The 15,834-nt window shown below is 40.8% G+C and overlaps 1 protein-coding gene across 1 annotated transcript in view; it reads left to right on the top strand.

Annotated features, from left to right (window-relative positions):
• Positions 1–15,832, top strand: part of LOC146361523 (uncharacterized) — a 37,956-nt gene extending 22,124 nt beyond the window's left edge. The window contains exons 2-8 of the mRNA XM_084922359.1: positions 1,280–1,684; positions 7,090–7,497; positions 8,655–9,077; positions 12,701–12,713; positions 13,517–13,947; positions 15,022–15,465; positions 15,550–15,832. Coding sequence (XP_084778485.1) covers positions 1,280–1,684; positions 7,090–7,497; positions 8,655–9,077; positions 12,701–12,713; positions 13,517–13,947; positions 15,022–15,465; positions 15,550–15,832 — 2,407 coding nt within the window. The remainder of the gene's footprint in view (positions 1–1,279; positions 1,685–7,089; positions 7,498–8,654; positions 9,078–12,700; positions 12,714–13,516; positions 13,948–15,021; positions 15,466–15,549) is intronic.
• The last annotated feature ends 2 nt before the right edge of the window (positions 15,833–15,834 follow it).

Below are 15,834 nucleotides of genomic sequence, written 5' to 3'. Positions count from 1 at the left end.
CGGGTGTGTGGGCGGAAGCGTGACGCAGTCACTCAACCTCAAGTCACTACTGCGCAGACTCTGGCTCCAAAAATGCAAGATGGCAGCCTCCACAAGCGGGATATTTTGGCTTCATTTTTGCACAATGGTAGGAGGCACAGTTGCGTCGTCCATGTTTTCTACAGTCATTTCAGTTAAACCCTGAAAACTATACATTTCACACCTGAGCCTCAACTCTCGCGGCCCGGTACCAAACGACTCACGTACCAGTACCGGTCCGAGGCCCGGGGGTTGGGGACCGCTGATCTACAGTATTCAACACTACTTTCCTAAATGACCATATATGGATATACGTAGCAGTGTGAGTGTGTCTGTGTGTGACACCAATGCTCAGCCCCTATAAAACAGGATGTGTGGGGGTATGCCGTACCCTCTGCACCTCAGGGGGAAGGGTAACGAACTTCTTCCCTCTTTCCTATCTGTTCCATACATTTCTTTTTTGACAGGCAGACCCCCACTGTTAATAAATTCCTCTCTCTCTAGACAGTTACACACACACTCAGGCCTATACCTAAACCAACCTAAAACAGAGACACACATTCACAAATCATTTGCTTTTCCTCTGATCTACAGCTGCACACTATTATCTAAACAAACTTGAGCACATTTTATTCTAATCATTGTTTTCTTGTACTGACAAGCATCTTCACAATTGTAGAACCACATGGCTGCTAGCAATAGCTGCTAGCATATCATTGTTGATAGCTTAACTTTGTATAACTTCGTATTCTTGTTCACAACAAGTTAACTCACCCAGAAGAATGGAGCAATAACAGAACTCTTCTCCAATTAAGAACAACTGCCAGACAGTTTGTCTCCTCTGTACAATTCGACTAAAGAAAAGCAATCACATTTCCCACTTGGAAGACCAGACTTTTTCCTCTCCCTTTTTTCCTGAGCTCTGCAGCTGCTGTGCAGTGAACACAGAGGTTGTGCTTTCCCCGTGTATACTTCAAAGGCCATCCGGACATCATAAACACCTGCTTTTCAGTTACCTCTCAACGAAATCATTTTACTCAATAAAATTTAACAGTGAAAGCAACATATTAACATCACTCATAACACACTGAAGCCCTTAGTAACTCTCCAGGGGTTACATATTGTCTTTGCAATATGTGTTTGTTTGTTTTTTTATTAAAAAGAAGTTGCACTATTTGAAATGTTTTAATGTGTAAAACAAACTGAAACAGTTCACACTCTGTTAAAAATCCTTACATCATGTTTCGTTCTTTTATTTCAGTGTTGTTTCTGACTTCTCAGAATCTTCAGAAGAAATCAGGTTCATTGGCAATATGATCTATGCAGCTGCAGAGAGAGAACAGTGGACAGGAGAGAAGATACTGGAACTGTTATCAACAGTGTGCACATACAAAGGATTTCCTCTTAGAGAAATACTGTGTGATTTCATACTTGACCTTTACTCCAGTGAATCTGAAATGGCCCCGAGGGTTCTTTTTTCATTACAGTCAGTATTTTCAGCTCCTGCAGTCTGGTTCATAAACCTCTCAGAGAGAAAGACCTCCATCCTCCTGGAAGTGCTGAAACTCCAACCAGAGAAGAAACAAGTGGAGCTGACAGGCTGCTCACATGAAGAGAGTGAAGTACTGATTTTACTTCAGTGTCTGCCTTATATCTCACAGCTCAGGTAAATGAATGCTATTTTTGTCATTTATGTCAGAAGTGTCAAATTAATTTTACAATGCGGGCCACATACTGGCCACTTAAGTCTTAAGTGGGCTGGACCAGTGAAACTCCCCTTTGTGTAAGTATAAAGAAGTTACTCATTCAATACAACTTTAGATATACAATAGAAATCAAAACAACAGTTGCATCAAGGCCCTTTATATTTTAAGGTAGACCCTACAATAATACATACAGAGGAAAACCCAGCAATCACATTCAACCCTATGAGCAAGCACTTTGGGGAAAGTGGGAAGGAAAAACTCCCTTTTAACTAGAAGAAATCTCCAGCACAACCAGGCTAAGGAAGGGGCGGCCATCTGCTATGACCAGTTGGGGTGAGAGAAGGAAGACATGCTGTGGAAGAGTCAGAGATTAATAACATGTAATGATTCAATGTGTTAATAGACACTATGTGTCATCATGGGAATTTCCCAGCAGCCTATACCTATTGCAGCATAACTAAGGGGGGATTCAGGGTCACCTGATCCAGCCCTAAGTATACGCTTTAGCAAAAAGGAAAGTTTTAGTTTTTAAGCCCAATCTTAAAAGTAGAGATAGTGTCATGTCTGCTGTGGCAGATCATGTGGAGTGGAGAGAGATTGGACACAAATCCACACACTTGCAAAGGACTTAAACTGAAATGGAGCCGTTATTAGTGGCAGAACAAAACACAAACAAAACATTAAAAGAGACAATGACTAAACTACAAAACCTAAACTGGGAAGAAACTAAAACATAGCTCATAGAAAAAAACCCACCTGGAACATGGGAAACTTGAGACGTGGACGTGCAAAGGGAGATACACAGACGATACTGCATCAAACAGAGGAACACAAAGGGCTTAAATACACAGAGAGGTAGCGAGAGGATGGGAAACAGGAGGGAAACAGAGCTAGAGACAATCAGACAAACGAGACAGAAAGGAAGCAAAATTGAATGCATTAACATGGGACGCAAGATTGTCAAAGTAAAACAGGAAATTTGAGACACACACTTAAATAGATTTGACACTCTTACTGGGGAAAGAAGCAGATATGAGAACATAGGCAACTGGGGGAGACAGAGAGGAAACACAGAAGCAAAATAAAAGGAAAACAGGAACATAAAGACAAGAAGACAAGAGAGACTAGACATGAAGGGAGGAACACAGGGAAGCCACATAGTAAACACAGAGACAGAGACTATACACAGGCTAAGTTAAACACTGAGGGAGGGAGAACTAAGATCACTAATAACCTAAGAAATCAAGATAACCAAAACTATAAATAACTGTACTAAAAAAACAAGTAGCCAGAGAATTTAAAAAACAAAACAGTTCTGGGGGCTGACCGCATGTGAAGCAGCAACAACGAATCAGTTCTAGGGGCCAACTGTTTGAGAAATGTCGGTGATTAATCTGTACTGGGGGCTGACCACGTGGGAATCAGCGGCAACAAATCAGTTCAGGAGGCCCCCCATGACGATGACCCTCCACGACTCTGACAAAGGAGAAAAAAGAAGCAGGGAACTTCAGGTGGAATGGAAGGTGGCTGGTGATGGGATGGGTGTTGGCATGCTCTGGCATGTGCAGGCTGAGGAGGCCATGCAGGATGTGACCTGGCAGGCACGCAGACCTCTAAGTCTGGTGGAGACAGAGCTGGACCAGACACCGCAACAACCTCTGGCAAAGACGGAGCTGGAACAGACGGCACAACAACCTCTGTTGGAGATGTGGCTGGGCCAGATGGTGGCATAGGTGGTTGAGCAGGTGGTTGAGCTGGTGGTGGCGTGGACGCCACAGACGATTGAGCAGGTGGTGGCTGGATGGCCTTGCCAGAGCCTCCAGCCAACACGGAAGGTGGCTGGACCGGCTCACCAGAGTCTCCAGTCGGTAAGGAAGGTGGCTGGACAGGCTCACCAGAACCTCTAGTGCATACCTCCAGCAAAGAATATTAAGACAAAAACACAATCACTGGGTCACCAGACCCAGGACCATGACAGATAGTGTCTGTTTCCCAAATCTAAACTGGATGCTGGTTCCACAGAAGAGGGGCCTGAAAACTGAAGGCTCTGCATCCAATTGTACTTTTGAATATTCTAGGAACAGTGAAACAAATCTGCACATTTGAGAGTGAAGTGGTCTAATAGGGTGATGGTACTATAAGGTCATTAAGACAAGATGGAACCTGATTTTTCAAGACCTTGTATGTAAGGAGCAGAATTTTAAAGTAAATTCTGTATTTAACAAGGAGGCAATGAAGAGAAGCCAATACAGGAGAAATATGACAGCCCATTGTTCTTTCAGTGGTGCTAGTTTCAGGCATTATGCAAATGAACTGTTTATAAGATTGGGGGGAACCTACAGTCAGCTGAGACTGAAGAAGTCCCTTGGATGAGTGATGAAATGTTTCTCCCACGGAAAACGCTACGTCAGGATGAACAGAATCAACTTTTGGGGATTTACTTACCTGAATGATTGAGCATGCATCAAGACATTTTGGATTAACTGAAGGCTTTTCATGGAGTTTTTAGGAAATTCTGATAACAATGAATTACAGTATCCAGGCATTAAAGTAATAAATGCATGAACTAGTTTTTCAGTGTCACACTGAGACAGGATATTTCTAATTTTAGAAATATCACACAAATGGAAGAAAGGAGTCCTACATATTTGTTTAATATGTACATTGAAGTCTAAAAGACAGGTTGATGGTTTGGAGGAAGTAATTTCTGAAGTTAACTCAGAAAGATCAACTGGAGAAAAAGACTCTAAATAAATATCAGTCGTACTGAAAGCAGCTGTAGATCACAGGTGTCAAACTCCAGTCTTCAAGGGACAGTATTCTGAAACTTTTAAATGTATTCCTGCTGCAACACGCCTGAATAAAATTAGTACTGCATTTTCCGCACTATAAGGCGCACTTAAAATCCTTTAATTTTCTCAAAAATCGACAGTGCGCCTCATAATCTGGTGTGCCTTATGTATGAACTCTGGTTGTGCTCACTGACCTCGAACCGATTTTATGTCGTACACGGCGCTCAAAAATCTGTCAAAAAATGCTTTAGTACGACTTTGGTAAGCTACAAAGCCGCACTGCTAGATGGATTGTCAGAGCATTACGGCTACCGTAGTCAGGAGCCTCGCGAAGTAATCTGGGTCCAACACTCCGTCCGCTTCAGGTCCCAAAGTCAAACGATCACTGCAGCATCACTGAGAGTTAAAAACTGTCTGAATTCTTTCATCTTTAATAAAATGATCAGCATTGCTGCTTTAACAGGTGTAACAATTAAGTTTAACATCCAGGCATCCATGTTAACAGAATGTATTAAATTTAATAGAGTGAGAAGTTAGCAGGAAGTTAGCGCGCTAGTTTCCACCTAAACGTGATATCGCATGTTCTGACTGAGCGACTGAGTTCTGTACAGCTCTGCTATCACTTAGACAGAAAACTATAGACAGAAAACTAAAAAGCAGGGACGTTTGTAGGGTTACTGAAGTTGGACTAGCTGGTATATAATGATGTGCTATGTGATCGCTATCGACACAGCTAGCGACACAGCCTAAGAAGGCTGAGCTACTTGACACGAACCAACGAAAGATGTCCGGTGAGTATTGCCAAAGGTGATGAGGAGAATTTGGCCGAGCAGCTATTGTAGACCCCCTCTGCTAGGCGACAGGAGGGGGATAACATACACAATTCCCCACACAAAACCTGAGTAAAATAAAAGGTTTTATTGCAAACTTTAAAAAGAAAAATGACAAGGCTGTTCAACAGACCACTGGGCAACCAATTAATACATAAAGAAAAAAAACTGTCAAAAGTAAAAGCTAAGGGTTAACTAAAGCAAGTTGGTATTATTAGAGTTTTGTGATGCTAAGTTCAGCTGTATACCAGGTTTAACAAACAAAGTGCAACACTGTGAACAGGTTTAACAAACAAAGTGCAAAATAGAGGGAGACGAGGGGGACACTGCACGTTCACTTCTGAGCAGTAGCCCCCGTAGTGTGAAGGATCGTCAGCCTTTTATATCCGCAGTGCACACAATCAGCCAGTCATTTCCTCTTGGAGTGTCATGGGATCCCCAGGCAGCCAATCATCTGCGTGGACTGGCACACTTCAATCTGCATAAAAGAGGGCTGGCACAGGTCTCCCAGTAACCAATCATCCATGACTCCTAGCACACTTGGATTTGCATAAATATAAAAAGGCTTTCTCACTCCCAAGGCTCAGCACCGTAACACTGCTCCCCTTAAAATACAAAACTAGGTTTTGTATACACAGACTTCACAGTTCATAACGGGAAATAAAACAAGTCATACTCACAACTGGGAGAGGCCATCAGCCAGTACATCTTCTGATCCCTTTATATGCCTAATCTCTAAATTGTACTCTTGCAGCAGCAGGGCCCATCGCATGAGGCATTCATTGTGGTAAAACATTCGGGCAAGGAATACAAGAGGATTATGATCTGTGTACACTACAATGGGTAATGTGCCAGACCCCAAGTACACATGGAAGTGCTGAAGAGCTGGCAACAGAGCCAATGTCTCCTTCTCAATGGTGGAGTAATTTACCTGATGCTTGTTAAACTTGCGGGAGAAGTAACAAAAGGGGTGGTCCAATCCTTGCAAGTCTTCTTGCAACAGTACTGCCCCAGCCCCAACAGCACTGGCATCAACCTCTAACTTGAATGGGCGCGTCAAGTTGGGTGCAGCTAACACGGGAGTGTGCCATAAGAGGGTTTTTGCACTTTCAAAGGCGTCTTGACACTCATCAGACCATAGGAACTCAACCTTAGGGCTCAGCTGTAACAGCTATAAAGAAAAACACATAGTGAAGATTATTGGCAAGATTATCCTTTAACGATAATTACAAGAACCAACACTGACTGCAGTTAGCAGAACTCTTGGAGATTAGTAAGGTGAGTGCTGGTATATAAATGCTGACCTCTCAATTGGCCACAGGTGAGGAGACACGCCAATGACTCCGCCCCAAGGTGGAGACAGGGGCTAAGAGGCAAAACACCTGTACTCACCCAGAAAGGATAGTCACATTTTGGGGGGTTTAATAAATTTGGTCAGATTTGTGGAAATGAGAGCTGCTCCATCCAAAGTGGGATTGATGCCGTCTCCGCTAACAAGACCGGGTTTCGTCCAGAAAGCTTCCCAATTATCCATAAAGCCCACATTCAAGTGTTTCTCTACATGATAAAGAAAAAGCTGTTGTGACAAAAAAGGAATCCGTTCGCATGACTGTAATTATGTAATTATAACAGATAAAGTTCTGATAGCTCATTGTCCAGCCTGTTCATTTTTTGTTATTCAGTTGTTTATTGCATTGCTCATTAGTTAAAAACTATGTCCCATTTTCTTGCTCATGATTTCAGTGTCATACCTCAGTTGACAGAGGCTTCAGAAGAAACCAGGTTCTTTGGGAATCTGTTCTGTGCAGCAGCAGAGAGAGAACAGCAGACAGGAGAGAAGATACTGGCGCTGTTATCATCAGTATGCAGATATAAAAGATTCCCTTTAAAAGAGACGTGGAGTGATTTCCTCATGGACCTGTACTATTATACATCGAAAACAGGCTTGACTGTTCTTCGATCATTAAAATCAGTTTTCCAGTCAGCTCCTGCAGTCTGGTCCATAAACCTCTCAGAGAGAAAGACCTCCATCCTCCTGGAAGTGCTGAAACTCCAACCAGAGAAGAAACAAGTGGAGCTGACAGGCTGCTCACGTGAAGAGAGTGAAGTACTGATTTTACTTCAGTGTCTGCCTTATATCTCACAGCTCAGGTAAATGAAATGTTCTTCACATGATTAAATCTGTATGAAGAAATATGTAATTTTACATGATTGACTTTACATATGGATTGTTGTGATGTAAACCAGGTTAAATTAATCATAGCATAGTATATTACAGAAATTCTGATATCACTTTCATATTTACATTATGCTTTTACAGCAATTTACCACAGAAAAGAAAGGACGTTCTTTTGCATTTTGCCTACATCAACATAATAACAGATGTATCACGGCGGTGGAACAGACTCAGGCGCAGACTGAGAAATACGATTTAAACAGTCCTTTATTATCCGCACTGGGTGCACGATATACACGGGCGGGGGAATGGACAACCAGATTCCAAGGGTCCACAAATTTGGGAAACACAAACCATTGCACTCGCTCCGCTCCTCGTTCACACAATCTCCACACTAGCAGCTCCACTCACACTCATGCTGTCCAGGGGTCACAATGCGGGCAGATCTGGAAAACCTATTCACAGAGATGAGGGTTACTCCAAAGTAATCAATATTCCAGGGATGAGTCAGGGAAGCCTTATCAAAAACATTCCGAAACTGAGACAAAAAATTGTCATAGGTTATTTCAGGATTAGCGCACAGCACCACCTGTACCCATGCCAGAGTGTGATCCCGTAGTAGCTGGACAAAATACGAGATCTTAACCCCATCATTAGAGAAAGCATGTGGCTGCTGAGCGTGTCTTTCCCAGGATTAAAGGTGTTAACTACCTTGTCTGTAGATTTGTTAATTAAATTTCCATAACAGCAGGAAACAGTGTAATCGTTCCTTGGAATTAGTGAAATGGCCAAAGCAAAAAAAACAAACAAAAACCCCAAAATCTAATTAAATCATTGGCCCTAGCTGAGGTTAGAAACTTCCGATTTAAAAAATTACATTAGCTTAAAATACACTGTACTGAGTAGGTATTACTCTTTTATGACATGCTGTTCTTAGAAGAAAATCCCAAATGTTTCTATTTTTAAAATTTTTCAGTAAACTATAATACAAAGAACTTAGATTTCTTTTCTATATAAATCTGTTTCAGCTGCTTTCGTTTGATAAGGTAAAATATGTTAGTACATTTTTTCAGTTAAATATTTTTGTACCTCTTTCCAGTTACTGAATGCTTTTTTTCAATTTTCCTTCCAGTTTCTCTCCTTTATTTTTACTCTCAAGCCAAACTAAGTTAATGTGGGAAGAAGCAGACGGAGAACAGCAACCAGGAGGGAAGATACTGGAGCTGTTATCATCAGTGTGCAAACGTGGAACTTTCGCTTTTACTTACAGACAGAAAGCTCTTGAATATCAGTCTGACTTCCTGCTGGATCTGTGCTCCCATGTAAAGGACTGTGAGACTAAAACAGGCTTGAGTGTCCTTCCATCATTACAGTCAGTTTTCCAGTCAGCTCCTGCAGTCTGGTCCATAAACCTCTCAGAGAGAAAGACCTCCATCCTCCTGGAAGTGCTGAAACTCCAACCAGAGAAGAAACAAGTGGAGCTGACAGGCTGCTCACATGAAGAGAGTGAAGTGAGGAGTTTCCTGCAGTGTCTGCCTTGTATCTCACAGCTCAGGTAAATGAAATGTACTTTACATGATTAACTCTACATAAAATGAAGTGCTCCCTGAAACAACACTGGAAATATTTTACATTCTATCAATTATAACTTAATTGTAACTTGTACCTTGTATGCATTTGTAATTGCTCTGTTATCAGTTTTATTTTTATTAGTTTTGATCTATGTAGGCTACTAAAGGATAGGGTAGGGGAAGTTAAAGTAAAAGGAAAAATGGGCCACGAGCTAGAGTCATAGGAGGACTAACGTGCAAAAGAATGACTGGAGTCACAGGTAAAACTGTTTTGACTTGTATTAAACATCAATTTCATAAACAGGAATGACAATATGAAAATAATACAATAATAGCAATAACAGTAATACCCCAGAATCATATCTGAGCTCACATATGTCTGTCATGCCGGCTTAATAGTCACTGTTTAGTTAAGTGAAATCCAGAAGGTCAGATGTCTGTGATTGGTGCGATTTCGTCCGACCGCACTGTTGCAATTGTTCTTGAGGGAAGAGCAACCTGCCCTTCTGGGCCAACCTGGAATGGCTATGGTTCTTTCAAAGGGAGAAGCTCACCGTCTCCCTTGGCAAGGAAGAAATCCAGGTCTCACGATCTCACAAAAAACCAAGCCTGTAAACAACAGCGCTATCACTGATTCAAATCACATTCCATAGTTATGTATATGGCCATATGTAAATAATGCAAGTGCTTTAACCAGAACAAGCACAAACCATTAATTCTAGTTTCTAACAATATTCTTTACAGTGCTGCTTAATCATGGAATGTAATTTATTGAATCACAATCAGCTTATTGGTTCATAAAAGGTTCACAATTTTTATCAGATATCATGAATAAACCATAAACTATGGTAGATTATTTTCATACAGTATTGCACCTTCAGATGAATTGCAGGACTATTGCTTTGCATGGTAAACCAATGAAGCAATATGTTAATTACAGTGTTCCCTCATTTATCGCGGGAGTTACGTTCTAAAAATAACCCGCGATGGGTGAAATCCACGAAGTAGCCAACTTTATTTTTTACAATTATTATAGATGTTTTAAGGCTTTAAAACCCCTCACTACACACTTCATACAGTTTTCTCAGACAGGCATGAACACACTTTTCTCTCTTGTTTAAAGACTCTTAAAGAGTTATCTGACTGTTTTGTTTCACTTAACGCACCTGATAATCCGGTGTGCCTTACGGTCCGAAAAATACGGAAACTTCTACCTTCCTTTAGCATGTCCAGAAATCCAACTCTTTGTGCGATGGTTAGCGTCGTCCCCTGCCTTTTGGGTGTTACCGCAGGTGCCTTTGACGGTGCAAAACGTTTTGTCGACATTGTCTGCCTTATATCTCACAGCTCAGGTAAATAAAATGTTCTTCACATGATTAAATCGACACAAGATGAGATGCTTACTGAAATCAACAGTGAAAATATTTTCCGTTCTATGATTTTTAATGTAATATTTCTCTGCTATCAGTTTTATAGTGCCACATTAGTTTTATCCACATTGATCCTTCATTTCACACAAATGTTGTAAATTCACTAAAGATCAGGGTTCAATGTTTCCTTCTTCTTACTGACTTGTTGTTAACACTCACTTGAGTTTTTAGTCCCGTGAACATTCAAATGAAAGAGCTGAGCTGTTTTTGAAGCTTCACTGTCTGACTTACTAAATCAATCAGTTTCCACTTTGAAACATGTGACAGTCTTCTGTCTGTGTGACAATAATGAAATGATGTTTAATAAGAATCAAACAGTAACAATAACACAGCCATGTTAAAAGAATAAGAACATGTCACATCAACTTTAAGATAAAACAGGATCAAGCGTCTGTTGCTGCACAGAGGGCTGAACAATGAAGCAGGTTCCTCATAACCAGGCTTTCTTTGTGTTCGCTGGCTTGATGAAACCTAAAGCTGCAGTCAGAGATAACAGCTGCCACAATGTGGGCTCAAAACTTTGTGTTCACTCAGCTTCAGCCTCTGTCCACACTCACATAAAAGGAGGAGTTTGGTTTGTCTCTTCTTCCACACCAAATGGACCAATCGAATGCAGCCTTCATCAGTCAGAAACATGATCACATGAATGGATGATAAAGATATATGAAGAAGTGAATGAATGAATGAATATATGTGTTTGAGCGCTCTGTGCTGCAGTTTATTTGTAAGCTGACAGCTGCACATTAGAGCTGTGAGACTTTAACCTTGATCCATTTAAACATTAAAGGTTACTCGCTGCATTCAGGTCTGACACACAATCTGATGAAGGAGACGAGGAAACCTCTTTAGTTTGTCACCACATCAAAGTGAAGTTCATGTTATTGGTGGGATCTTCTCTGTGATAAATGGACTAAACAGCAGATTAGGCTCCACATCTGTTTCACACTGTATCAGCAGCTGAATACGTGTAAACTTGTGTGACCATGTGACACACAGACTGTGCTGCTGTCACTTTACAGCTGGGCTTCATTCAGTGCTGTTAGTCAGACTGATACAGATCAACAGGTTGTATATATAACACGTACTGATTCAGCAGAGACTCTACATCACACTCAGAGCAGACTGCAAATACAAGAATCAGAGAAAATGTGGCACTTACAGCTGATTTTAATCTGACACTCTGAACATAACCTGATCTAAACCAGGCTGTGTGTTCAGCATCTGTTACCATGGTGATATAGCCAGGTACAAAGAGAGCTGGTTTGGTGAAACTAAACACTCTGACAGGAGGCTCAACATGATCCACTTTGTGTTTAAGACTCTTCTTCTGCAGCAGAAAATATTAATGTAATATAATTTTGCAAACTTTCAAAAGTAAATGAATCAAAATTTAAATTAATTAATGTATCAGCAAATGTTAGTAAATATGTGATTTCCACGTGTGTGATGTGAGCAGCAGGTGAAGCTGCTGTTGAACAAGATATGAAGTGTAGATGTTGTTGTTCCACTCTGTGTTTCTATATTGTTCATATTTAGTGTTTTACTCTCTAAAGTCAGACAGCAAATAAAATGACAGTCACAGTTCAGTATGCAGTGATTTCACACACAGGATTAATGTTTGTGTTGTGAGTCAGAAACAGTCTAAAAACAATGTTCAGCTGCTCTGATGGCTTTTAAATGGACTTTGATTATATACAGTAGAGCAGGGTAATATGACCAAAAATATTTATGACGATATACATTTGAAAATTTGCGATAACGATATAACTGACGATATAATTGACACTAGACAAAATACTTTACAACTCCACAACTTTATTAGTGCAAAAAAAAACCCCCCCAAAAAAAAATTAATGTATTTTCACTTAAACAAGCAGCTGTTTTTAAGTGCATTAAAGTTATATAAAAAATTAACACTGCAAATGCAAATTCCTTGCTGACAGTTTAACCAAAAAGGCATTTCCAGTGGAACTTGGCCGACATATCCTCAGCATAACCATGTATAATATCCACAAAACTTAAAAAGAGGTTATACACACACAATACGGTAATATTATGTTGAAGCACAGTACGTATCACTCTGCGAGGCTCCTGCCTACGATAGCCGTAATGCTCCGACAATCCATCAAGCGGTGCGGGTTCGTAGCTTAGCAAAGTCGTACTCAAACATCTGACAGATTTTCGAGCACCGTGTACGACATAAAATCGTTTCGAGGTCAGTAAACACAACCAGAATTCATACATAAGGCACACGGGATTATAAGGGGCACTGTCGATTTTCAGAAAAATCAAAGGATAGATTTTAAGTGTGCCGTATTTTCCAAAAAACACGGTAATAACGACGGCCCGCTAGCATGCTCTACCAAAAATTGTACTTTGTTGTGTATCTGACGGACGAAAGCTAAACCAGTTCCACACCACTGAAGTTGCAGCATTTTTACAAACCAATTCTGGTTCATCTGTTTCATTCAATGATCCGCTTTTGTCCTTCTCATTCTCTGTCGCCGAAATGCTTTTTCCGCCATGTGCGTATGAAAACAAAGGCACTGTGCATGCGTGTTTTACCCATATTCTATCACGATATTTCATCTTCTTATCGTTGCCCAACATTATACCGGCATAACTGTGAATGGTATGATACAGCCCAGCTCTAATATACAGGCCACACATGGACAACTCTCAGAATACTCTGAAATAAATGAATTAATACAACACTACATCACAGCTGTTCTCACACAGAGTATTCTACCTTTTTACAGCGCAGGAAATAATTATTTGATCCTCTGCTCAATTTCTGAGTTTGCTGACTTACAAAGAAATAAACAGTCTCTGATTTTTATCATAGTTTCATTTTACTGAAGATAGAAAATCAACAAAGATCCAGATTAAACACACAAACATTACAAAGTGATTTGTGTGTAGTTGTTTTTATGCAGCTGAGATCTAATCATCACTAAATGTTTCCTTCTTATTGTTCCAGTGTTGATGGTGAGACATCAGATGAAGACAGAACAAAGTTCTTTGTGAATCTGTTCTGTGCAGCAGCAGAGAGAGAACAGCAACCAGGAGAGAAGATACTGGAGCTGTTATCATCAGTGTGCAGACGTGGAACATTCCCTTTCATTGATGATGAAGATGATTATGATGATGACGCATATCAGTGTGATTTCCTGCTGGATCTGTACTCCCATGTGAAGGACTGTGAGTCTAAAACAGGCTTGAGTGTCCTTCCATCATTACAGTCAGTTTTCCAGTCAGCTCCTGCAGTCTGGTTCATAAACCTCTCAGAGAGAAAGACCTCCATCCTCCTGGAAGTGCTGAAACTCCGACCAGAGAAGAAACAAGTGGAGCTGACAGGCTGCTCACATGAAGAGAGTGAAGTGAGGAGTTTCCTGCAGTGTCTGCCTTATATCTCACAGCTCAGGTAAATGAAATGTTCTTCACTCGAGTCAAATATCTGTAAGAAAAGATGTGCTGTGAAAAGAAGTGATGGAAATATTTGAAGCTCCATAAATTGTAAAGTGATGATTTTGTCTTGTGCTATTTGTTTGTCATCAGCATCACATTTGTGACTTTATCTACATGGATCATATTGTAAATGTATCCAGACTCTGTCATATTTCAGAGGGAAACGTGCTCAGTACACCACTGTGTTTCACTGACTTTTTCAGCTGTTTGTTGCTATGAAGTTTCATATTTTCTATAGATCTCAGATGAAACAGGATCTAAAATGAAGAAGTTTCTCATCAGAAAGGTTGAATTTGATTTAGATTTGATAGGTGAAGAAATGAATTGATTTCCTGTTAAATTCAATTAGTTGATGTAAGTTGTGTGAATGAAGGTCAGCATGTGACTGAGCTCAGGCAGCAGAGAGGAGAGTGTTGGAGTGCACATGTATTTGATGGAAACTTGCATGTTTGACCTGCAGCAGAATCATGAAATGATGTGAAGAAGAAGAAGAACGTAGCTCAGTGCTGACAAGTCAGTCCTGTTTAAAGCTGCTCTTAAAACAACAACAACGTGACATCAAATGTTTAAAGTCAAAGTTCAAACTGTTTGTGGCTGTTAAATATCACAATGCCTTTATAATATGATTATTTAACTTGTAAACCATCTGCTGTGCTGATGAAAAAGAGACCTATTTTATCAGAACTTCCACAAGTATAATACAGGAAAATCAAGTGAATAATCTCTTTACTGAGCATGATGATGATGATGGTAGCAGCTCTACAGTGAGTAGCAGATGAAGATTTCAGACAGCAGAGAGTCTTCATCACTTTGTGTGTCCACCTGCAGATGTAGAAGATGTGTTAGAGCAGGATGAGTGTTTGTGTTGTAAGAGTGTAAAACAGTGTTCAGCTGCTCTGATGGAAGATGTGTTTAACATGGAGCTTCATTATGTACAGGAAGGACAAGATGGAGTCCATCAGTAGTGTGTAGTTGTTTTTATGCAGCTGACATCTAATCATCACTAAATGTTTCCTTCTTATAGTTACAGTGTTGATCCTGATTGGACCTTTCCATTTGAGGACGTCAGGTTCTTTGGGAATCTGTTCTGTGCAGCAGCAGAGAGAGAACAGCAGACAGGAGAGAAGATACTGGAGCTGTTATCATCAGTGTGCAGATATCAAACATTCCCGTTTAGTGACAGAGACATGGATGATGAATATCAGTGTGATTTCCTGCTGGGTCTGTACTCCCATGTGAAGGACTGTGAGACTAAAACAGGCTTGAGTGTCCTTCCATCATTACAGTCAGTTTTCCAGTCAGCTCCTGCAGTCTGGTTCATAAACCTCATATACACCGACTTCTCCATCCTCCTGGAAGTGCTGAAACTCCAGTCAGAGAAGAAACAAGTGGAGCTGAGAGAATGGCCAGAAGAAGAAGAAGACAGTGTACTGAGGAGTTTCCTGCAGTGTCTGCCTTATATCTCACAGCTCAGGTAAATAAGACAGATTTTTAGTAATGTTTTCATTTGCAGAATGTTTTCAGCATGTTCTTTGATTTCATCTTCTCTGTGTTCCAGCTGTGATCCAGACTTCTTCCAGAGTGTGTGTACATCCATGTGTGTAAGATCCAGAGAGGAGGCCCAGCAGCTGGAGTCTCTGCTGCAGCTCCTGGGGTTCCAGCTGCTGTTAACAGGAGAGTTAAACAGGAAAAGCTGCTGGTCTGTGGGGAGAGTTCTCAAACTGTGTGGCTCTAAAGTGGATCTCATCCTCACACCCAGCAAGATGTCTGCCAGAGGAGCCGCTCTCTTCTTTAGACACACAACACAACTACACAGTCTGAGGCAGGAAGTGAAATCATGACT

This window comes from Perissodus microlepis, chromosome 23 (genome assembly GCF_051167445.1).
Source record: "Perissodus microlepis isolate ML-2025 ecotype Zambia chromosome 23, ASM5116744v1, whole genome shotgun sequence".
Taxonomy (NCBI): Eukaryota; Metazoa; Chordata; class Actinopteri; order Cichliformes; family Cichlidae; genus Perissodus; species Perissodus microlepis.
This window is presented reverse-complemented; position numbering and strand designations above follow the sequence as displayed.